This window comes from Typopeltis vanoorti, chromosome 25 (genome assembly GCF_054136105.1).
Source record: "Typopeltis vanoorti isolate ZY-2024b chromosome 25, IOZ_Tvanoo_1.0, whole genome shotgun sequence".
Classification (NCBI taxonomy): Eukaryota; Metazoa; Arthropoda; class Arachnida; order Uropygi; family Thelyphonidae; genus Typopeltis; species Typopeltis vanoorti.
Window position 1 is genome coordinate 21793097 of NC_143573.1, and position 26529 is coordinate 21819625.

At 36.8% G+C, this 26529-nt stretch overlaps 1 protein-coding gene across 1 annotated transcript in view; it reads left to right on the forward strand.

The window, feature by feature from the left end:
• LOC150092596 (phospholipid-transporting ATPase ABCA1-like) overlaps window positions 1–26529 on the forward strand; it is a 982930-nt gene that overhangs the window by 531081 nt on the left and 425320 nt on the right. Inside the window, exon 27 of the mRNA XM_090414749.1 lies at window positions 18550–18631. Coding sequence (XP_090270875.1) covers window positions 18550–18631 — 82 coding nt within the window. The remainder of the gene's footprint in view (window positions 1–18549; window positions 18632–26529) is intronic.

Sequence of the window (26529 nt, forward strand, 5' to 3'; positions counted from 1 at the left end):
TCATTTTTGAAGTCTTGCATCCTGGCAGTTATATTATCTTGTGATCTGTTGTTCATTTCTTTTGTTTCCTCATCCCTACTTGTCTTCCCTTCCACTACTTTTGTTTCATCAGCTCTACTTTCACAGTCTTGTTCACTTTCAGGTGATTTGTACAGCCTTTTGGTCTTGCAATTATGCTCTCTTTTATTCCATTAGTTTGTTTTGTATTTACCAATAACTTGTAATCCAACAGAATATCACATTTTTGATAAATACATACCTTCTATTGTTTCCTGTTCAGTCTCTCCAGAAACACATGTTCCATCTTCTATCACTTATACATGATGCACTCACTAATGAATCAGTTTAAAAGTCCATGCCATTGTATGAACCTTGATCAAACCACAGCTGGATTTGCATGCAGATCTGCTTGCCATGATTTGAAGGAGAGAATTAACCTTGACGATGATGAAAACAGGAAAAGGAATGATGTTAGGACTGTATTTTTATGAGTGCAGGCTGTGGTTATACAACTTGCAAAGTTTGGTGTATATAAAAGACAAAGAAGTGATATGAATGAGCCATTTGAACTGTTTAGAGGTAGTTATAGGATTAATACTTGGTGGAGAGGCAGCTTTCATATGGTAGAACAAAGGAAAGGAAGAAGGACAACTGACCATTCCTGGAGTTGCAAATGGAAGCAGTTAGAAAGAGGATATTTTACATGGAAGATGGTTAGACCGTGGAATACATTTCCTGATTAGTGGTGAGAGTGCAAACAGTACTGTGTGGCTAAGGTGGCCTCTGATAATGAGCTCCATGACTCCATGCAGGTTCTGAATAGTAGTAGCAATAATAACAATAATAAATGTTCAATTACTGAACATCCCTTGGGGGTATATATTAGGAAATTAATGATAATGATGATGATGAAATGCTTAATAGATTTTATATTTATAATTTTGTTTATAATTTTTATATTTATAAGGTTTAATAATAGATCTTTGATAATAGGAGAGTGAGAGACAATCATCCAATTCACTTTAGGCCAACATAAAAGGGCTTAACTACAACAAGAAAGTTATGAAGCCCTTTTACATTGGCCTAATGTGAATTGGAATGATTCTCTCTCTCTCTCTCTCATCTGGATTTGATTGTTTTATGTACTACCTTTTGTTTATTATTTTATGTATTTTTGTTTTATGTACTATTCCTGTTCTTTGATCTACTTGTTGTTTCCACACACTGATGTACTGTTATTTACAGTATAAAATATTTCATTCAAGTTTATTGCTGGTTATTGTGTAATTTTTTTTATAGTTATGTCACAGGTACCATGAAAGGAAGTCATTTGATAGATTTTCACATTGCAAGCTGCAATGAGGGGAATGGGTAAAGACTGAATATATGGACTGCAGATCAGTTCTGAAGAGATGAGGAGGAGAGGAGGATGTGAGTACCTCCCATACCTATCCAGAGTGCATGGTTCTTTCATTCTGCAAGGATAATTCATTTAATTCATACATCTTCTACGAGATAATTACTTGAAACAGCACGTAACTGAAGGGACACGTGGTGTGAGAGTGTTGGACCTGGTTATTGGTTCAGAGGTTATATGCATAAGTAAGGTGTCCTCGTTACCTCCAGTTGGTGAAAGCGATCATGTGGTATTGACTTGGGAGGTTGCAAAATCTGTGGATTTTTCTATTAAGAAGGGGTATGTACGGAACTACAGGTTAGGCAATTATAACAAGCTTCGGAGTGAGCTTGCAGCCATCCCATGGCAGAACATATTGCAAGGGAAAGATGTTAGCAGTGCTTGGGATAAAATCAGCGGGTATCTGAGGAAAGCAATATCAGATTGTGTCCCCATGGTTAGGAGGTCAAACAAGGCAGGCATTAGATGGATGAGCAGTAGTATCAAGCTTGAACAGCAAAAAAAGAAAATGTTATGGAGAATTTACAAGGAGAAAGGCGATCAGGACACCCATGAGCAGTACAAGGCTCAAGCTAGGAAAGTTACCAGCATAGTAAGAAAAGCTAAATCAGATTATGAGAAGACCTTAGCCAAAGAGATCAAGGGTAATCCCAAAGAGTTCTTCCGCTATGTGGCAAGTAAGAGGAAGAATGACTTCGGAAGGATAACCTTAGTGGGTGCTGATGGTATTGAGGTGACAAAATCAGATGTAATAGTCGAGTTACTGAGTGATCACTTTTCAAAAGTCTATCACCCAAGTGAGGATATCTCTATACCTACAGCAATACCTAATGTGAGAATTGAAGCTAAAGAATCAGAGGTATTAAATATATTGCAAAACTTAAATGCAAACACTGCGGTAGGCTTAGATGGAATATCAGCTCGGGTGTTGCGTGAATGTGCAAATGAATTGTCAACCCCTCTCACCTGGATATTTAACTTAAGTTTGAACTCTGGTATGGTCCCTAGGGAGTGGGAGTTAGGCAAAGTGGTTCCTTTGCATAAGGGTGGCTCTAAAACTGCGGTATTGAATTACAGACCAATCACCATCTCAGGAGTAGTGGTAAAAGTATTGGAAAAGTTGGTTAAAGACAAAATTCAAGAATGGGTGGATCAGGATATGATACTCTATAGAGGCCAACATGGTTTTGTTAAAGGTAGATCCTGCCTTAGCAATCTATTAACTATTCATAATAGAATAACATCTGAGTTGGACAAAGGAACTGGCTACACAGTGGTACTTCTGGATTTTGCTAAGGCTTTTGACAGGATACCCCATAGAACACTGTTACGCAAATTGGAGCAGATGGGAATGGATATTAAATTGGTGATATGGATAGGAGAATGGCTCAGGGAGAGATACCATAAGGTGGTGTATGGAGGAGCCGAGTCCAGAATGAGGCAGGTGACCAGTGGTGTGCCTCAGGGCTCTGTGCTTGGGCCAATGTTGTTTAATTTGTATATAAATGATATAGGAAACGGCTTGAAGGGAGATATTCAGTTGTTTGCTGATGATGCAAAGTTGTGTAGTGCAATAAAAAATCAAGCTGATGTTGAAAGTTTGCAGGAGGATTTAAATAAGCTGGTAAAATGGGCAAAAGAAAATGGATGTCAGTTCAATGTGGAAAAGTGTAAAGTCATGCATTTTGGGATTAAAAGATTACCAGCTGTGTACTACATCGATGGAAAGGTACTCCAAGAGATTGATGAGGCTAGGGACTTAGGGGTATTGGTAGATAGGGAGATGAAGTTCAGAGGACACATTGCTAAGGTGTCCAAGATTGCACATAGGATTACTTGGTTGTTGAGGAACACACTGACATCCAGAGATAAAGAGGTTATTATTCCCCTTTATAAAGCATTGATACTTCCACATTTGGATTACTGTGCTCAGGTCTGGTCACCTGGATTCCTTGGAGATGAGGAGGCTGTGGAGAGGGTTCAGAGAAGAGTGACCAAGTTGGTGAGTGATATAAAAAATGCTCCCTACATTGATAGATTGAGAGCTTGTGGATTGCAGAGATTGGTTGATAGGCGAAGAAGAGGGGATATGATAGAAACATTCAAATTACTAAAAGGTTTTTATAGGATTGATGCAGGGGAAATGTTTCAGCTGTGTGAAAGTGATGGAAGAACAAGAGGTCATCTCTGGAAATTAAAGAAGAGTGTGGTTAACAAAGGTGTCAGAACAAGGTTTTTTGCCTGGAGGGTGGTGAATGAGTGGAATTCATTGCCTGACTTAGTTGTGAGCTCTTCGTCTGTAAATGAATTCAAGAAGAGATATGACAGATATTGTTTTGCTAGTTTGGGTCTCCCGCGATGAGTCTACTGACTCCATGGAGATACCCGTAATAATAATAATAATAATAATATAAGGAGGTGCCTGTGCAACTGATGACATTTGTCAGACTGCACATGAAATTGTTGCTCAAATTTATTCACTGAGCAAAATCAGAACTCTGGAATGTTGATTATGGGAAAGGTAAATAGCAGTTTTGATGGGTAGGCAGAAAAGAGGGGATATAATGTTTTCCTGAAGAAATTATACCACATTAATAATGGGATTAAGAAAAGAGTTGAAGATGAGGAGAAGAATGAGGCCATCTCTAGAATTGTATGGTGAAAAGGGATGTGATTAGATTTTTTACTCATGAGTGGAATGGAATGCTTTGAGAATGCTGCGGATGTAAATCAGTATTTAGATCCAGAATGGTAAGATATATTGCTAGTAAAGTATACCCTATTGAGGTTGCTGTAATAATAATATCAACTTATTTCCTAACTTCTGATCAATGCATGTTTTTATTATGCCACGTTTTACTCACAGAATGGTTAGTACAAATTAGTCCACTCCCACCCCTAATCTTGATTCCTCATATTCTATCCTTCTCCTTTCACCCAAAAAATATATCTTTCACCTTCTTCCCAAAGAATTCACAGCCCATCCTCAAAACATGGGTTTTAAATTCACATACCTTTGTCTTATCCATAATTCTCCCACATCTTTCTATCCCCACATTTCCACCATGTTCTTTTCATGTATCTATGTGTCTTTAAAATATCAGCAATGCCCTAAAAATTGAATAAAAAGCCAGTGACATTATAAAAAGGGTACTTCTAAAGATAAATAAGCAAAGTCATAAAAATTAATATAAAATTAATAATATTGCTGTTTTACTAGTGACCTGTCTATTGCATATAATTGTAAATAAGAGTGAAGAGAATGTGAAAGATCTACATATGGATTTGATCTTCAGAAATGGTGAAAAGGGAGATAGTTTGTCTGATGGCCATGATTGTGTGTGTGTATGTGAATCTCATTTGAAAGTGGGATCTGTGGAGATAAAAATAGAACTGCTGAGAAAGGAGATGGAAGAAATGAAGATGAGTTGAGGAGGGTAATGAAAATATTAGGAGATGGGAGGTTGGCTAGTGCAAGAAGAACAAGAGTAGGTATGAGGGAAGGGTGTCAGAGAGAGGGCAAGGGAAAGAGGAAGGTGAGAGAAAGGTTGAGACAGAAGAGGAAATTTTCGACAGTCGAGAGAGTGTAGAAGCAAGTTATATAGAGGAGAGATGAGAGGAGGGAAAATGGGAAAGAACGGTGAGAGAGAGAGAGAGAGTGAGAGATTGTAAGCAGTAAGAGTCATGGATGTCAGTGAGAGAGAGAGATGAATAAATCTATTCACAGTACCATATATGGAGATTCAGGATTTGCAAAGTAGAGTGCCAGTGGAGTGCTTTCTTGGTGAAACAGTAGAGAGAGTGGCAGTGAACAGGGGTGAAAATGTAGAGGATGATAGTAATGGTTGGTACAAATGACCTGAGAGGTAGTGCAAATCGTGTAGCATAAGATTTGAGGTTAATGCTAGAGATAGTGCAAAAGAAATGTGTTTGAGGAAAGATCGTGATATGTTGCCTTGGTATGATAATACAGAGTGGAGGAGAAGAGCAGTGATAATGAATGAGTGATAATCAAACACATTTCTTTTGAAATATTTGGATGTGTGTGTGGTACATTTGAGGAAAGAAGAGAGCTGCATGTTGCAGATCAATTACATTTGAATGCAGACAGATGCAGGCATTTGGAGAGGCTGTTGTTTTCTGGGCAAGTCAGTGCATCAAGGCAGGGAAACTAGAATTGTACAAGTGTAACATAGCAGAGATTGCCTCATGCAGGAATAGTGACTTGAGAAATGAGAGAGCTTATGCTAAATTGCAATCAGATGGAGTATGAGGGGAGTAATAATGGCTATAAGAATATTCGCATTGCACTGATTTTTCTGTATATAAAGGCTAGAAACATTTGGAATAAAGGGCTGAGTTTGTGGCATTGATTGACTCAGTTTTTCTAAAGATTGTTAGTATCGGTGAAACTTGGTTAACTGAGGAGGATGTTCTAACATGGGATAGAAGTCAAAGGGCTTGGTATTTGATATTCAGTCCTTATTTAATAGTGCTCCCATGGCTGAAGCTCTTCACCTGTCATTAGAGGATTTTCCTCTAGACAGAGGAAAATTTCATCTGCAGGAACAATCGTGTTTCCTGCAGATGAAATAGCACCTTGTCACCTGCATTAGCCATTTTCTATTTAGAGCATCTTGAGGAATCCCTATTCTCTTTCATACAACCCCAACCCTTCTTTTGGATTTGATATGCAGTGATGCATTTGCTATCTGGCCAGATTCAGAAGAATCTCTACCTACTTTTTAATCGAAATCAATAGCCTTAACCCACACATCAACTTCATTATGGAGGATGGATAATTAACCTTCCATGATGTCCTCGTTTCCAGTACCCCTTCTGGAATATTTGCTACTTTTGTTAACTGTAAATCTACCTTCAGAGATTCAGAGATTCATTCACATATAACGAGATTCAGCACATCATCCATCTCAAAAACTTGACATCTTCAAATCTTTGCTCAACAGAGTCCATGTTATCTGCTCAAATTCCCAAGCCCTCCAACAAGCATTGAGTACCATTTAATGCATGTTACTACACAATGGATTCACCTCAATAAGTTTAAACTCATTTTGGACGCTTATAAGCCCATTTCCAATAAACCTGAACCTGTACAGTAAGTCGACATCTCATATGTTGCAGGCATCTCTGAGATGATTGCTAAGATCCTAAAAAGATAAAAGTTAGTTCCTACATTTTTTCCCCATCAATAAGCTCTCCTCTAGGTACCATCCACAAAAGAAAAGCAGTCCACTCTCCCCCTCCCAGGTGTTTACCAAGTTCACTGTGAGTGCCTATGCTTGCACTTTGGATAAACAAGACGTTCTGTTGAAAAACAACTACAACACCAGTCTTATACCAACAAGAGAAAACCTGAAACATCTGATATTGTTCAGCATGGAGTAGACATTGCCCACAATACTCTTGGGTAAAATACTTTTCCATTGCTGCAGGTTTAGGTTTGAGCAGTTATTTAAAGAGAGTGCTGAAGCACTTATACACTGCCCAAATTTAAATTGGAATGATTGCCTCTCTTTTGCCAAGATTTGGGAGAGTCTCATCATAAATGGCAAGTGATAGTGCATTCCCCCATTAAATAATTAAATAACGAATTATAAAACCTAAAAACTTTTAAATATTTAATGAATAAAAAAATTATTTTTTTTAAATTTAATTATTTAATTTAATTAAGTGCTGTTGAAAGTTTTTTTCACTTGGTTATGCTATAAATTAAAGATGCCAAGAAATTATATTCTTGGTTTAACTCTTTATTATTATTATTATAATTATATGGACACCTCCATGGATTCCAAAGACTCATCGCGGGAGACCCAATCTATCCGGACAATCTGTCACACTTCTCCTTGAACCCATTAACAGAAAAAGCACTCACAACTGACTCTGGCTAACCGATTCCACTCATTCACCACTCTCCAAGCAAAAAGTCTACTCCTCACGCCCCTACTGACCACACCTTTATTCAACTTCCAGGGATGACCCCTTGTTTTGGTCCCTCTAGCCAAATGCTGAAACATTTCCCCTTCCTCTATCCTATAAAATCCTTTAAACAACTGAAATGTTTCTATCATATCTCCTCTCTTTCTAATATCAACCAACTTCTGCAATCCACACACCTTCAATCTATTCTCATAGGGCACATTCCACATACCACTCACGATCTTGGTCACTCACTTCTGAATCCTCTCCAATGCTTCCACATCCCCTTTATCCAAGTATAAGCAAACAAAATTTGTGCATGAAGTAACTTCACAACTTGGCAACTTGTATATAGATGCTAATGACTTCACATCACTTGCCTTCTCATCCCATAATGCAAAGCACATATCCTTTCCTTACATGTCTATATTAGCCAGCGTAGCTCATTGGATGTGACGTTTGCATACCACAGTGCTTGGCCACACGAAGGAAGACTTGGCTTCAAGTCTAGTCGGCAACTAGAGGAAATTTTTCTAAGACTTTTTTCGACTAGTTCTCGAGTTAGTCGATCTCTGGCATGGGCAAGCAGGTTTTTTCTCCCGGAAACTTGAGTTTTTCATCCCATAAACTCAAGAAAAGCGACCGTATAGACCCCACATTATTTCAGACATTAAATATGAGTGGCAGGTTAGGGACCACGAGATGGTGCCACCTGTAGAGCCGCCTCTCTGCACTGCGTGCCACTTAATTAGCAATAGCCTTGGACCAGCATTCTCTGATTGGGTACCAGTGGAGATTGAACTGTCCACTCAGTCTCCAGAAAGTTAGATAGGGCTAAAAACGGCCTTGCCTACTCCCTGTATATATGGGAATAAAAAGGCATTAGCTGATTTTTTTTTTTTTTTTTTTTTTGTTACATGTCTATAAATCCTGATATGGCTGGCCACCACTCAAGTGATTGCTTTGTGGTCACTTTCACCAACTGGAGGATGATATGACTTCATCTACAACAACATTTTATGATGAGATAATCAAATCCAAGACCCTCGATCCACATGTGGCATCTGTTATGTAATGCTTAAGGTAGTCATCCCTTAAAAACTCAAGAAATTCATTCTCTTTGGTTCCTGATTCTGTCTCTTCATTCCAGTCTATGTTACCATAATTGAAATTGCCCATAATGGTCACCCTTTTCTTATTAGCCAGACCAGTATGTCTGAACGTATCCTTTTCACTGCCATCCACATTACCGAGTCTATAGCAATACACTTTTATTGCTATAGACTTGAAGTGGACAGGATAAACATTTTATCCTGTCCACTTCACACCATAGTGATTCAGAAACCACTGTCAGTATTTGCTGCTTGCATCTCTATGCTGGATGGGCACAACTCCTCTGCCATCATCAGTAAGACTCCTCCTCCCTTTTTTGCTTTGTCTGTCTTTGCAAAAGACTACATATCTCTCTATCTCTGTTCCAGTCAGAATGTCATCCTCATTCAAACATGTCTCATTTATACCAACAAGTTTTGGGCAAATGAATATTAACACTATAATTTCATTCCCCCTTGTTTCGAATACTGCTAGCATTTGTAAACATACATGCTAGCTCATTTCCTATAACAAGTCCCACTAACCTCACTTCTGGGTCATGACTCCTCTACACTCTCCCTTATCCATTTTCCTGTCTATTTTCAATTTATTAAAGTGTTACATCCAGGCAGCAGTCTTTATTTCTAGAAAAATGAGGAGTGGTAAAATGTTAGAAGTGAATAAGAAGAATGTGTTTTGAATACTAAGCATTCTAAATGTCAATAAGATAGGGGAATTAGATGAAATTTCACCATTGGTTTTAAGGCAGAGCTGTTATACTGACCCCGCCATTAACTTGACTGGTTAGTTTAAGTCTTGCAGTAGGACAGGATCCTGAAAAGTTGAAGGAAGGCGAGATAGTGTCATTGCATAAACATGGTGGTAGAATGGAGGTATCAGTCTATAGGCCTTATTGTATTTCTTCTGTAGTTGTTAATGTTGTAGAAATCAGTAAGAACTGATGTACAGAAATGAATAGATGAGGGCTATATTATTTATGCAGGCCAGCATGGATTTGTTAAAGAACTCCCTTGTTGTAATAATCTTGTTACCTTTTACAACAAGAGCAGTGAATGAGGGTTAGGCATACATTGTATTATTTTGGATTTTGCAAAAGCACAGATGCGGAGTGAAATGGAAAGAATTCGAGATATATATCTGAAGAGTGAAGAAGATGAAACTAATGATGTTGGTATGAAAGAGGTAACGAAAGACCCACGAGTTTCGTTTTATGGGGATTCGATTATTAGAGGTGTGGTAAGCAAGTAAATGTACATGGTTTGCTTTCCTGGAGGTAAAATGAATAGAATGATTAGATGTTGGATATACGAGGATTGTTCGATAAGTCCATGAAAAAATGAAGTAAACATAATTTTTTGGGACAAACATTTTCTATTTTTCAACATAGTCTCCTTTGAGGTCCATACACTTAGTCCAATGATGCTCGAGTTTTTTGATCCCATTGTATAGTATGATTTGTCCAACTCTTCAAAATAGGCAGTTGTTTCAGAAGTCACCTCAATGTTTGGTGAAAATCTCTTTCCTGCCAGCCATTTTTTCATGTTTGGAAACAGATAGTAGTCTGAGGGAGCCAAATCTGGAGAGTGGGGGGGGGGGGGATGCGAAAGGACGTCATAGCAAAAATCGAACAATTTTGCGGTCACAATTGCAGAAGAGTGAGCGGGTACATTGTTGTGGTGAAGAAGAATCTTCTTTTTCACCAAATGTGGTCGTTTTCCCTTTATTTCATTATTTAAACAATCCAGCAAAGACGCATAATACACTCTGGTAATTGTTTTGCCCTTTTCCAAGAAGAGTCTATGAAGATTTTGCCACGAGCATCCCAGAAGACAGTGACCATAACCTTTCCTGCTGAAGGAATGGTTTTCGCTTTCTTTGGTGTAGATTCCCCGCTTGCAACCCATTGTTTACACTGTTCCTTGGTCTCAGGCTGGTAGTGATGAATCCATGTTTCGTCCACTGTTATGAAACAACACAAAAATTCCTCTGGATTCCGTTGAAACAACTTCAAGCTAGCCTTGCAACGGTTCACACGTTGATGTTTTTGATCCAGTGTGAGCAAACACAGCACCCATCTTGCAGATAGTTTTCTCATATGTAAATGTTCATATAAAATATTATGTACGCAGTCATTTGAGATGCCCACAGCCTTAGCAATTTCATGCACCTTCACTCTTCTATCATCCATCACCATATCATGGATTTTTTTAATAATTTCTGGAGTAGGGACCTTAAAAGGGCGTCCAGAACGTTCAGCATCATTTGTGCTCATATGGCCATTTTGAATGTTACTAAACAACTTATAAACTGCTCTAATCAAATGTTTATCAAGCTTAGCTTTGGTTTCCTGAGCCATTTTGCCTTTCAAAAAAGTAGTGTTTAATCACTACACAAAAGTCTTTCTCATCCATTTTTCTCAAATCATGGTACTTGATCGATTCAAATGAACGCCAAACACAGAGTAATAGATCTATCTGACTGAAACTTAGTGTGTGATCCTCCAACAGTTGTCAGCAACTAAAAATAACCTTGATACGTAATGGTGGCACCATCTCTTAGACTTTGCACAGACTTATCAAACAGCCCTCGTAATGAGTAAGCGAGCAAAAGAGATGGTAATGGTAACAAGGACAAATGAGTTGACTGAGAACAAAGAACATGCGTAAGATTGGATATCAGCAGATTATTGAGAAAGATAAAAGATAACAGTGTGATAGGAAAGGTAGTCAATAGGTAGCCCAGGTATAACAGGGATGAATGATATGTTAGCAGAAATATGTGAGGGGAAAGGAGTGCAGTTTGTTATTGTGTGATGAGTTTAAAGGATGAATTGAACTGCATTAGAGTGATGGACTGCATTTCAATGGATTTGGTGGGATTGATTTTGAGAGACTTCTGCTGAAAGGTAGGGAAATGAGTGCAGAGAATAAATCTCATAAAGAAGCAATGTGAAAGAGCAGGAGAGTAAGGAAGGAGGTATTGAAGTGGTTGAGTATGAATGAAAGTGGGTAGCATGAATATAGAGAATGAGAGAACAAGTATGCAAAACAAACAGGAAAACAGGAGGCTCGGAATGGACAGGGGAAACACAGCTTGAGAAAGGTTTATTCTCCAAAAGGATGTGAATGCTTGTGTAGACAAACAGGGAATGGGATGACCTGAAATCAAGGAAAAACAATTGGATTTCAAGAAAGTTCAAAGATGAATAAGGAGAAAAAGAAATGGCTCATAAATGGCATCAGTGAAACTTGTTATAGATTCAGGAATGAGCTGTTATGTTTATATACAAATGCTAGAAGTGTAAGAAAGAAGGCAAATGAAATTATTGCATTGAGTGAGTCTGTTCACCCAAAAATTGTTGGAATAAATGAGGCATGGTTGGATGAGGATGACATCTTGACAGGAATAGAAATGAAAGGGTATGATGTGTTTAATGAAGATAGAAATGGTGCAAAGGGAGGAAGAGTGCTGTTGGCGATGGAGAAAGGTAGAGATGCAAGAGAGAAATTGCCAGTGGTTTTGAGGCAGTATGGTATGAGATTTTGTTGAGTGTTGTTATAGACCTGGTAATGTGGATGGTAGTGACCATGAAATGTATAATCAAATTAACCCAGCAAATAAGAAAAGAGTGATCGTTATGGGCAATTTTAATTATGGAAATATAGATTGGGATGATAAGATATCAACTGGAAGTAAAGAAAATAGTTTGAGGTTCAACTACCTCAGGCAGTATGTAACAGAGAGCACACAAGGTTTGCACACGAGAATGTTATTATAAATGAGGTGTCAAATCACCCTCCAGTTGGAGAGTGACCATGAAGTGATTACCCAGGTGGTTGCCAGCAGTGTGAAAAAATTGTATATTTGGAACTGAGGCTGGTGATTATGAGAAGCTCATGAGACAGCTTGCAAGTGTAGCATGGATGAGGAGTTGTCTTCAAATGAGGCCAGTGCTGCTTGGGTGATATTCAAGAACTATCTAGTAGAAGCAGTGTCTAAATGTATTCCAAGAATCAAAAGGTTATATGAGATAGGTGTGAAATGGATGAACAAAGAGATTAAGCATGCGGTGCAGAGGAAAAAGACATTTTGGTGCAACATAAGAGGAGTGGTAAAATCAATTTCATGAGGATTACAAAGAACAGACAAGGAGGATGACTTGGTTGGTAAGAGTAGCAAAAGTTCAGATGAGCAGCAGTTAGCTAATGAAATCAAAAAAAAATTAAAAAAATCCTAAGGAGTTCTTTCTATATGTAGCCAGCATACATAAGAATGATTATGGTAGGATGGCATTGATTAGAAAACATGGTATAAGGACAACTGATGCAGATGATATAATTGAAATAATTAATAATCAGTTCATAAAGGTCTTTCATTCTTGTGAATGTTACATCATGGTGAATTTGAGAGCAGTGGATGATGATGAGGAGGAGAAACTGTAAGTGAGCAAAAGGTATATGAGGAATTGAGCAAACCTGATGTTAATAAGGCTGTGGAACTTCATAATATATATCACCATGTATTTTGAAGGAATGTTCCAGGAAGTTAGCATCTACCTTGACATGTTGGTTCAATATAAGTCTTGCATTGGCTAAAGTTTGAAAGGAGTGGAAAGAAGGCAAGATTATGCTCCTTCATAAGGGAATTGACATAACTCAAACATCAGATTATAGGCCAATCTGTGTATCAATTGTTGATATTAAAGTATTGGAGAGGCTGGTTCTCACCAGCCTCTCCAATACTTTTGAGATCATGTTTTAGTAATATGCTTACTTATTACAATAAGGTTACAGCTTCATTGGACAAAAGTAGATGGATATTGAGTAGTATATTTAGATTTGCGAAAAGACTTATAAAGTTACTGCATGATAATTTGATAGTTAAAATAGAGCAAATGGATTTGGATATTATACTAGTGCATTGGATGGGAGATTTGCTATTTGATAGGTATCAGTAAGTTGTGTATGGGGGAGCAATATCGCAGAAGAAGAAAGTCTCTTGTAGTGTGCCTTAGGGCCTGTTTTAGGGCCATTACTGTTTAACCTGTATGTTAATGATATTGGGGAAGATTTGAATGGGAATATTCAGTTGTTTGTAGATGATGCAAAGTTGGGGTAAACTATAGGTGGAGTAGAGCAGGTGTTTGGCCTTACAAGAAGTCTTGAATAGATTGAGGGAATGGACACAGGAATGGAGATAGCAGTTCAAGTTGCAAAATGTAAGGTTTTTAAATTTTTATTATTATTTATTATTATTATTCAGGCCTCCATGAAGTCAAAAGACTCATCGTGGGAGGTCCTTCCTAAGAACATAAAGTCTGTCAAGACTTATCGAGGGGAAGTCCCCCCCCCCCAAGAAACATAAAGTCTATTATACCACTCCTTAAACTCACTGATCGTTCTCGCTCTCACCACTCCATCAGGCAATGCATTCCATTTGGGAAAGAAAAATGGGATGTAGAATTTACACTTGGTGGGAATATATTGTTGGACGTGGAGGAAGTAAGAGATCTTGGGGTGATGGTAGATAAAGGTCTAAAATTTACAGGACACATTGCCTAAATTGTAAGGACAACACAACAATTTCTGGGAATGATGCAGAGGATACTTCCTTGTAGAAGTAAGGAGATTCTTGTTTCATTGTATAAAGCCTTGATTTGGTCACCTTGTTTTCAAAAGGATGAAGAGATGTTGTAAAGGGTCCAGAAGCAATTGACTAAGGTAGTTTCTCATTTCTAGAATGTTGATTTATGAAAAAGGTTGAGAAGATGCAATTTACAGAGTCTAATGGATAGGAGGAAGATGGATGATATGATAGAGATGTACAAGTTGTTAAGAGGTTGATATAGGATCAGTGTTGAAGAAGAGTTTTTCATAAAATGGTGCAAGATCAGGTGAGAACAAGCATTCATCTCTGAAGGCTGTATAAGGAGAGTGTGAATAAGGGAGTGACAAGCACGTTTTTTTTTGCATGCAGAGTTTTGAATGATTGGAATTCCTTGCCTGAGACTGTGGTGTCTGTCTGCAGAGAATTTGAATGTGTTTAAGTCAAGGAATGATGAGTTGGGTGTATGGCAAAAGGACTAGATGAGTCTTTGACTCCATGGAGTCTTAGGAAAATAAAAATAATTTGACAGGGTGCCACTCGACAAGTTTATTTTACATTGCAACACATGTGTTTGTATATCAGTTTAGTGGATTGAATGGAGAGAAAATGGGGTTGATCAGAAGGAAATCACCATGGAAAAACTGATCTGTGGTTGTATGAAAAGATCTATAAATCCTATTTCAGAATTTTAAGAAGACATTGGTCATGGGCAATTGCTCCCCGTGCTAGATACATTCCCCCATTCAGTGACTAGGCAAACCATAGCTGGTCAGTTTGTCTCAGAATAGGCTCTATTCAGTAACGTCAATTATGAAGGCCTCGGTTTCAAAAATATTTTTCTTAACTAGTTATATAAATAAAGATATATATAAAAAAAAAAAATGGATTGGAATGGTAATGGTACTGGGGTTTATATGGAGAAGCAGTATCACAGAGTAGAAAGGTTACAGTTGCAGTTCCACAGGGTTCTGTATTTGGCCCATTACTGTTTATTCTTTATGCCAGTGATGTTGTTATGGGAAAACAGGGAGATATTCAGTAATTTGCAATGATGTGAAGTTTAGTAGGATAATTAGTAAAAGTGCTGATGTTTTGGCATTTCGAGGGGATTTGAATAAACTGACAGAGTAAAAATAAATGGGAATGTCAATTTAATACAAATAAATGTAAGATTTTGAAATTTGGGATCTGCAGTTTGGATGTTTCATCCTCACTTGGTGGAGTTATCCTCAAATTTGGTTCCCAGGATTTGAGCTATGTGAAATAACTTTGGAGAGAGTGTGCAATGATGGATAACAAAAATGGTACGAGGACTGTACATTCTTGATTATGAGGATAAACTGAGAGTATGCAGACTGTAGAATTGCATGGTTGAAGACAGTGGGGTAGGGAAGTGGTATATGATTGAGACATTTAAGTTCATGAAGGTGGAGATTTTTCATATCTGAGAAGATTTTTGATATGGGATTATGAGATTTTTCACAAGGACAAGGTGCCATCTCCAGAAGTTACAAAAGTAAGTAGTAAGTAAAAGGATAAAAAGTAAATTTTTTCATCAAGAGTAGTGGAAGCATGAAATGCATTACCTGATAGAGTGGTGAAAGTGCAAATAATGTTGCATGAGTTTAAGGAGTAGTATGATCAACTTTGTATTGAGTCTATGTTGATCTCACACAGTAAGTCTTCTGACTCAATGTAGGTCAAGTTGTAATGATAATTTTGATATGTAGGTCAGTAATTGCACAAATTAATTAATATTGTTTTACTTAAAAATATCAAAATTATCTTTGACTTCTGAATTTCTGCTATGAATTGTACACATAATTTAATATTGAAAGAATGATTCCATTATCTTTAATAATGGTCACTCCATCTTTGGTCCTTTCTGTATTTCTATGATTCTATTTCTCTTTAACCCTTAGCTATAATTTAATTTAAAGATGCCAAGAAATTATATTTTTCGTTTCATCCTTTATCCAAGTGTTAGCAAACAAAGTGTGGCATGAATTATCTTCATGATTGGGCTGTTTGTATATAGAGGTTAAGGACTTCACATCAATTTCCTTAGTATCAACTGATGTGAAGTCATTAGCCTCTATATACAAGTACCCCAGTCATGAAGATACTTCAAGCGCAAACCTTGTTTGCTAACACTGGTATAAAGGATGAAACCAAGAATATAATTTCTTGGCATCTTTAATTTATAGTATAACCAAGTGGAAAAAACTTTCAACAATAACAAATATATCTGAAGTCATAACTACGGTCAATCGGACCTCTAACCCTTAGCTCTGCAGATTATGGTTTCTCACTATCTACATAGGTGACATTTTAAAAATCTGATATCACTTTACTTCTTACACCTAGACTCCTTGCCTCTTTTCTTCTTCCTCATCAAGCTATTTCTTTAAATCTTCATGTTAGTATCCCACTCATTTAGTAATCCTCTGTATTAATTAGTACTGCATCAAGATTTCTTGTCTCCTAAGATTTTTGTAACATGGTTTAATATGTCATCATGAAGGTTATTTTCTTGATCATAAATTAGTAAATAATAATATTTGGTTTACCGATCAAGTGTTGATCAATTTTATTAACTGAACCAACTAGTTTTGCCACACTTATCTGTTGGCATCTTCAGGGCACTCACATATAGGTTTAAACAATCTCACAATTATGCGTAACTGCCAAACTGACTAGAATAATTACAAATAAAATAGTATCGAACGTGAGTGAAACATGTATCACGTGTACAAGATCAGCTAGCTGTTGCTGTGGAACTTTCTGTAGTTTGTATTAAAGTTCATTTCTTCCGTTTTTAAGGTTCTGATTAAGGTTTTCCATATCTCTGGGAGTATTAGGCGTTGATTTCTGTTAAGGTTGACAGTAGAACGGGCGACTGTGGCTGCTTCTTTGAAAATTCTTGAATGGTAATCTTCTTCTATCTAAGAGGAACAGCTTTTGTCCCACTCAATGACATGGTTAGTTGTAGAGAAATGAGACGATAGGCCAGAAATGTCTTGTCTGTTGTTTTTGACATAGTCAATGTGCTCCTTTTGCATTTCGAGGCTTCTTGAAGTCTGTCTGATGTAACTAGAGCCACATGAGCATGGAATATTATGAACTCCAGCATATTTATAGAAAGGATGGTTGTCTTTTGGAGATCTTAGTAGTTTACGAATAGATTCTATTGGTTTAAATGTTACTCTTATTTTGTGTTGTTTGAGGAGATTGGCGAGCTTGTTGGAGATGCCACTTTTTTTTTTATTATAAACTCCAGCATATTTCTATAAATATGCTGGAGTTTATAATATTCCATGCTCATTTGGCTCTAGTTACATCGGACAGACTTTGAGAAGCCTCGAAATCAGGCAAAAGGAGCACATTGGCTATGTCAAAAACAACAGACAGGACATTTCTGGCCTATCGTCTCATTTCTCTACAACTAACCATGTCATTGAGTGGGACAAAAGCTGTTCCTCTTACATAGAAGAAGATTACCATTCAAGAATTTTCAAAGAAGCAGCCACAGTCGCCTGTTCTACTGTCAACCTTAACAGAAATCAAGGTCTAATACTCCCAGAGATATGGAAAACCCTAATCAGAACCTTAAAAACAGAAGAAATGAACTTTAATACAAACTACAGAAAGTTCCTCAGCAACAGCTAGCTGATCTTATACACGTGATACGTGTTTCATTCACATTCGATACTATTTTATTTGTAATTATTCTAGTCAGTTTTTTATTCATGTCAGTTTTGCAGTTATGCATAATTGTGAGATTGTTTAAACCCATATGTGAGTGCCCTGAAGATGCCAACAGGTAAGTTTGGCAAAACTAGTTGGTTTTCAGTTAATAAAATTGATCAACACTTGATCGGTAAACCAAATATTATTATTTACTAATGGTTTAATATGTGTAATGTTTGATTGGTGACTTCTTCCTTTACATATTTAGGCCTAGGTAGCCTGTCTGTTTACATACCTTGGCTTTTGATAAACCTAATTTTGGTAATTAGTTCAGTTCATTTTGTCTGCATAATCTGCTGTGACTATTAAATCATCATTTGGTTTGCAGTGGAGAAGGTCCTTTTCTGAGTTTCATGAAGGGAGAACTCTCAATCTGTCTATGAGATCAGGTAACCCACCTAAATGTTTCATTGTACTTCACTGAATTTTAACTCAGGTCTTTCCAAACTGAGGGGTTCCTCAAAATTCAAGTTTGAAAATGTTTTCTTTATATACTAACAAGATTTTTTTTAAAAAAAATATTTATCTTAGCAATGTAGTGATTAAGTCAAATATATTAGATGTATTTTAATATGTGAAGTGACATTTTTTTTTATTCAGTACCATTACTACAGTCATGTTTCTTTTATTGTTTTGTTTTTAAAATTATTTCTTATTTTAGAAAGAAATTTACATGTATTAGTATGTTATGCTGCATATAGCTCTATCGTGCATAAACTTTATAGGTTTTTTTGAAAGTTACTAGTGCAGCAGGAGATCATATTAAAGATCACCAGGTTATGAATGGAGGAGAAAATATCAGTGAAGGTAATCTAATTCTGCACTGTTTATATACAAGCTTTTTAAACATATTCTGTTCTATTCAGTTAGTTTATGTACAGTAAAACTGTACATACACATTATTTTATTATTATACAGTTTAATTTCTTAAAAATCTATTACAGATTAGATTCTCTCAGAACTCATCTCATGCTTCCATATGATTAATATTAGAGTACTTACTGGCATGCTATGGACTGTTAGCTTCAAGAATATACAGTATCAATGAGTAGTTTCTGAGAACTATAATATGTCTGAAATGTGTTAAGTAGTTTGAGGATTATGAGGTGTTCAATGTGAGTAGCATTTCAAATGAGGGAACAAAAGATGTGGTGGATAGGTTTTTAAGTCCTCAAGAAGGAAAGCAAGTATAAATTAAAATGTTATAGTGATAGCTATGTATTAGTGAATGATGAAAGCAGTAGAAAAAGAAGCAGAATTTGCATGATGTTGCAAATTTTGAACCTTTGATCATAACACCACATTAGTTAGAGTAAAGAAGAGAACCACTTAGTAGATAGCAGGAAAGGTAAGAAAGGAAACAGAAAATGAAGGAATGAATAAAAAGGGCAGTGACTTCTTAATTTAGGCAAGGGTAACATTGCAGAATGTTTTGGGCAATTTAACCCCCCAACCAGCCACGACATCTATAGACGTCCAGATAAATCTGGCTATGAAGCTCTAAAACCCATTGAATAACATGGATAAGAAGTGCAGTTTGGTGCCACAATTTCATCTACATTAGCCAGTAGGGAGATTAAATTTATTTATAAGAAAAATGTAAATAATCAGAAAAAAAAAAAAGAGTGATAATAGGCTTATGAGAGTAATTTTTGCATCCCAGCTAAGTTACCTTTTCTGGTACTTACCATTCATTTTCTTTGGTTGAAATACACCACAATCCAAAGGAAATGATAAAAAACCTAAAGATTCACTCATTCCTTATTGATTTTTTTCTACATTAAAAAAAAAAATGTTGATTTTAATCTACAAATATGCAGTAAAACAATTGAGAGGGAGAAAGATTGAAGTAGAGCATGACCTTAGGCAGAAATATCAGAGGGTTCACTTGATTGCTCCTTAAGCACTTGAAAAAGACAGAGTTATCTGCTTTGCACATTGCCTCTTCTCACACAATAACTCATAGTACCAACCAAATTCTAGCTTAACTTTACATTGCACTTTAGAGCTTAGTTCATGATTAGGGTCTTTATCAGCTAACAGATGATTTAGGCCTTCTTATATAAGATTTAATACTTTCAATATTCTTTTCATATTATGCATCATCATGCCATGTCTTAAATGCATTCAGATTCTTTGCAGACACCACACTCTCGGGCAGTGCATTCCAATCATTCACAACTCTAGTTTGACTCTCTAGTTTCTGCTCTAGTTTGACAGTCAACTTATCATGCTGTAATCTATCAGAAGTCTCTGCAAAATCTAAGTATACTACTGTGTATCCATCTGTCACGTCCAGTGCTGTTGTCATCTTATTGTAATAAGTAGATTACTAAAACATCACCTGTGTCATGTTTTATTATTCTACATTAATCCAGAACTGGGTTAATAACATTAACCCAGTTCTGGATCCTGCTTCTGACTAGCCTCTCCAATACTTTAACCACAACACCTGATACACAGATTATCCTCTAATTTGATGCTTGAGTTCTGTAACCTTCCTTATGAGGCAGTACAATCTTCCTTTTCACTCCTTTGAAACTTGATCCAATACACACTTAGTTTCATTTTAAGCAAAATCAATTTCCTTGAGTTCTTACTATCCACTAGAACTACCAGGATGCTTACTAGCCATATCAGTAATAATAAACACAAAATAAGCAAACAAAAGCTTAAAAAAAGTATATGCTTCTAATAGACAATCTTCAGCAAAACAAAATGAGAAAATAGCAGTCTTTCAGACTGGCCTTTGATGGCACTTTCTGTGAATGTAGTTGCTACGTGTTATTTTTAATTCATGTAATTTAAGCCTATGTAAATTAAGAAATCACTGTGCATGAAAGCAGAAACAGATGAAGAAAATGGTGATATGTGGTAATCCCATGATTAGAGGCATGCTGGAAGAATGGGGAATGAAAGTATGTTTTCCTGTAAGGAAGATTAGTGATGTAATCAAAGTTTTTTTTTATAAACAAGTTGAACAACTTAATGATATCATTGTGGTGATCAGAACAAATAATTGAAAAGTGATACATGTAGTATGAGAAGTTGTGAAAGAGTGGACTGAGGTGAAAAGAAGAACAAAAGAGTCATGAGTATGTTGATATGGCATGATAGGAGTGAATCGAGAGGGGAGAGTTATTATTATTATTATGGGCAACTTCAAGGAGTCCTTAGACTCATCAAGGGAGGCCTTAAACATCATGTCAAGAACAACTATTCAACATCCACGCAGTATCTATCATACTTTGCCTTGAACTCATTCACAGTCTGGCACCCACAACAGGCTCTGGCAGCTTATTCCACTCATTCACCACTCTCCAAGTAAAAAACCTAGTTCTAACACCCTTGCTAACCACACTCTTGCCTAGTTTTCATGGGTGGCCCCTAATCCTCCAACCACCAGTCCTGTTCTGAAAAATATCCTCTGAATTAACCTTATAGAAACCCTTCAGTAATTTGAATGTCTCAATCATATTACCCCTTTTCCACCTATCAACCAATTTCTGTAACCCACAAATCTTCAACCTGTTCTCATAATTAATGTTCATTCCATAGACCTGCTATCATCTTGGTCACTCGCCTCTGGATCCTCTCCACCTACTCCCCATCAAGAAGAAATCCTGGTGCGCAGATCTGGGCACAGCAGTCAAGACGGGGTCTTATCAAGGCTCAATACAGAGGAACAATAACTTACTTGTCTCTGCTCGTCAAAGTATTCTTCAGTAACCAAGTGATTTTATGAGCTGATTTAGCCACTTTTGCAATGTGCCCCTGTAAACTTCAACTCCCTATCCACCAACACTCCCAAATCCCTGGCCTTGTCAATCTCCTGAAGTACAGTTCCACCGATGTGGTATACTGCTGCTAATCTTTTCACCCCAAAATGCATAACCTTACACTTTGCCACATTAAACTGACATCCATTCTCCTTAGCCCAGTCCTCCAGTCTATCCAAATCATCCTGGAAAGGATGAGTTGTGATTGCAATTTGTTCATTGAGTTGTCTGTGTAGCAGAAACCATGTGCAGTATGTTGATGGCAGAGACTGTTATGTGTTTGATGATAAAAAATAGTAGCACTTGCAGGATGGATTATACTTGGATTGTTTTAGTGGTAGGTGTTTGGAGAAGTTGTTTTTCAGTGATATAGGGAATAGTCAGGAAACTGGAGAATATGGTGAATTATAGAGAGCATGGCGGGGAATCTAAGCAATTACCTCTATCTTCTTATTTGAAGTAATTATACTTTAACAGTTACTTGAATACTCAACAGCCTGATGTTCATTTATGCTCACACTAATGCCAGAAGCATTATGAATAACAGCAAGGAGTTATTAGTATTGATTGACATACAGAACAAAAAATTTTTCCATCCAGTGAGACTTGATTAACAGCAGTTGATATTCTGGAGAGTATAGAACATAGAATAGGTGAAAGAGTGTTGCATGTGGCTGCAGAGGAGCTGAATTCAACCATTATAATCATTAATAGTAGTACTATTAATGATTATTAAGAGTGATACAGACAGTAGGTTTAGAGCTATATAGGATGGGATTGTTTCACAGGTTAGTTGCAATAGATCAGAGCTACCTCAAGAGAACTTTGAATTATATAAACTGATTAACTATATGGACAGATGAGGAATTATCGTTACGGGCAATTTCAGTTATGGAGATGTAGGCTGGAATGAGGAGAAAGCATGCAAGACAAGGGAAGGGGAATTCATAGCAGTACAGGAATAACTGCCTTAAACAGGGATGATGGGAGATATGATAGAAAGCTTTATCAATCAAGAATATTGAATTCACTAAAGGTTTCTGAGTATCTGTCTATAAATGAGGTGACTTCTATGACTCCAATTGGTGAGTGTGATCATACAGTTTTTAACTGAGTTAACTATTCATGTGAGAATTTTTTTTTTGTTATAATCAGCTGATTTATAATATCGAGAGAGGTTTACGATCCCTCCCCACCATTCTGGCTGATAAAATACGAATGGAAACATCGTGTATACTAAATTCTAACAAAAAACTAAACACCAACATAAACAAAACCGAAAATCTAGCCCTTAAATCCTTAAAAAATAACCAGGATATTATAATAACGAAAGCCGATAAAGGCAATTCCACCGTCCTGTTAGACCGTACGACATACATAGAAAAAATGAACCAGTTAATATCGGACCATAACACCTACCAAAAGGTTAACTACAACCCCACAAAACGTAACAAAAAGAAAACAACTGAATTAATCAAATCCGTCCACACATGGCCCGAAGAAACGACAAAAAAATTAATACCTCAGTATGCCCGTGCGCCCAGAATTTATGGCCTGCCAAAAATACACAAATCTGGCACACCACTTCGCCCAATCGTTGAAGGAATTGACAGCCCAAATTATCACTTAGCCAAAAAATTAGCTGCCACACTCAAGGAATTGGTAGGTCAGTCCCCTTCCTATATAAAAAATACACAACATTTCATCAGTAAAATCAAAAACATTACACTCACCGACCAAGATTTATTAGTCAGCTTTGACATAACTTCCCTTTTTACCAATGTCCCAATCAATGACACGATCTTGCTCCTACAGAACATATTTCCACATGACATCACGGCCCTTTTTGCCCACGTACTCCACTCCGGATATTTCGTATGGCAAAACAATTTTTACCTTCAAAAAGAAGGTACAGCCATGGGCTCACCACTTTCTCCCCCAATAGCTAACTTTTATATGGAAGACTTTGAGCAACGGGCTCTAGAGACAGCATGTCTAAAGCCCAAAATCTGGCTCAGATACGTCGACGATATTTTCGCCATTTGGCCCCACGGCCACGAAGCTCTAAATACATTCCTTAGCCACCTAAACAAACAACACAAACATATCCAATTCACCATTGAAATGGAAAAAAACGACTCTCTTCCTTTCCTAGACACACTTGTCACACGTCTTCCCTCTGGCTGTCTCTCCTTCTCAGTTTACCGCAAACCTACACACACAGGCCAATACATACACAAAAATTCTTACCACGACCCAACACAAAAATTAGGTGTCATAAGCACCCTTAAACACAGAGCCCTAACTATCTGTTCAAATGAACAGGCTCTAAACCAAGAATACAAAATCATCAACCAAACATTTATCAAAAATGGTTACAATAAAAAAACTATTCACAAGATCCTCCATAAAGACACCAGTAAGAACAAAAAAGATTTCAAGAATGCTATTGCCATTCCATATGTTAGAGGCATTTCTGAAAAAATAGACAGAACACTTTGCAAATACAACATTAAAACCACCTTTAAACCCCCAAATAAGCTAAGACACCTACTCAGTACCTCTAAAGATCCTCTTCCACACCTAGCACACCCAGGGGTATACAAAATACACTGCACATGTAACATACCATACATAGGGGAAACAGGGCGAACTATCCCAATCAGACAAGACGAACACAAACAACACATTAAATACCTCCACTTCGGTAAAACAGGCCTTTCTGACCATGCACTCCAAACATACCATAGAATTGACTGGAAAAATACCAAGTCCCTACACCGCACCAAAACCTGGTTTGAGAGAAAATTTAAAGAGTCTTGTGAAATGCTCAAACACAACCAAATCTCAACAAAAATGATGGCTTCACCATTTCAAGAATGTGGAGGACCCATCTACAACCTATATAACAAACATCCTAAACTAGCATTAGAAAAATTCCCACTACAAGAAGACAACCTGGTGACTTGGTAAAGTGTTTAGAACATTCAATAGCAACTGAAAGAAATCATTTTGTAACTATCCAGAATATTAATACATGAGGACTCTAACAGTTTATTGTAGTTACATTTATCTATTTATAATGTGTATATATATATATTTTTTTTTTTCCCCTTTTTTTTTTTTTTAATTTTTTTTTTTTATTTATTTATTTTATTTTATTTATTTATTTATTTTTTATTTTATTTTATTTTATTTTTTTATTTATTTGTTTTTCTTTTCTATCACTAGAGGTCAGGCTAGAAAAAAGATTTATTAACTGCGTAGATTTAGTTTACTGATATAGAAAGCATGAGCATGTAGCTTGGTTCTGCATACAGTTGTATTCTTCCGATGATGACCTCGATATAGAGGTCGAAACATCAAGTTTATTTTATTTGTAATTAATAAAATAATCTGTTCAACACGTGTGTTTTTGAGTCCCTAAATCTATAAATATGAGTGCTGATCACCGTGTAACCCTAAAAGAAAGCTGATTTATAAGTCAGATGATTATAACAAAACTGGGAAGGAAACCTTAAAGGTGACTTGAAATGACTATAGAAATGTATAGAATAGGAGTCATCATTGCCTGAGAGATAGACAAAGTGTAGCTGAAAAATGCTGCATCTGAGCACATCTCCTTAGTTAGGAGAATAAATCACCTAGTGATGAATAAAATTTAAAATCAATAGATACATAAAAAACAAAATGATGTGGATTCAATAAGAGACTTGATAACCAAGTTGGGGAATGGCATAAAAATAGGCCATAAAAGTGACAGCCATGGTGAGGAAGATAAAATCAATCTGCAGAATTAAAATATTAATGTTAAAGGAAGAATAACTTTAATGGATGTGTACAGTACGAAAGTGTAAGGTGCATTGGAAATAGCTTTAACACTTCCCACATTAACAACACATTCTGGTAATGTGTTCCATTTACTCACAATTCTCCATGTAAAAAAAAAAAAAAAAATCTACTCCTTACATCCTCTTCACTTCACTCTTACATGACTTCCAAAGATAGCCTCTGGTTCTTCTTCCCTCACCTTCTATACTTTTTATAATTCCTTCTGGATTAATCTCATAAATACCACACTTAAACATCACTATTATATCACATCTTTTCTTCCTATCCACCAAACTCTGTAATCCACATTTTTTCAAACTCTCTCCATTTCAGAGCCCCTGATATTGTCTTAGACACTCATCTCTAGACCCTTGCTGATGTTTCCACATCACATTGAAAACCAGATGACCAAATCAGCACAATGTTGAAACTATGGTCTGACCAGTGCTTTAAAATGCATGGCATAATCACCTCCTTATCCCTACATGTTACAGTATTTCTTATCATAGCAGCAGCATTACGATATGCAGTCTTTGCAACACTTGCAATATGCTCTTTAAACTTCAGTCTACTACTGCCATCCATCATTCCCAAATTTCGAATCTCATCCACTTCCTGCATTATAGTACCATCAATGTAGTACACAGCCTTATATTTCTGCACTCCAAAATGCAGCGCCTTGCATTTATTAATATTAAAACACTAATCCCACTCTTTTGTCCAAGTCAAAAGTCTATTCAAGTCTTTTTAAAGGGAATCAACATCAACAGTGCTACTTATAATTCTCCCCATCTTTGCACCATCAGCAAATACCTGAGACCCCTACTCAGGCCACATGATAGATCATTTAAAACAAGTTAAACAGCAGGGGCCCAAGAACACACTACTGGTTTCCCTTCCTTTTTTGAAACACTTCACTGTCATATATTACTTGCTGGTATCATTCAGACAGCCAATCACCAATCCATCTAACTAGTATGTTATCTATTCCCATCCTCTGCAGCTTGTACACCAACTTATAATGTGAAGGGGGGGGGGTTATATGATAGAGACCTATAAGTTAGTAAGCAGTTATCATATGATCAATGTTGGAGA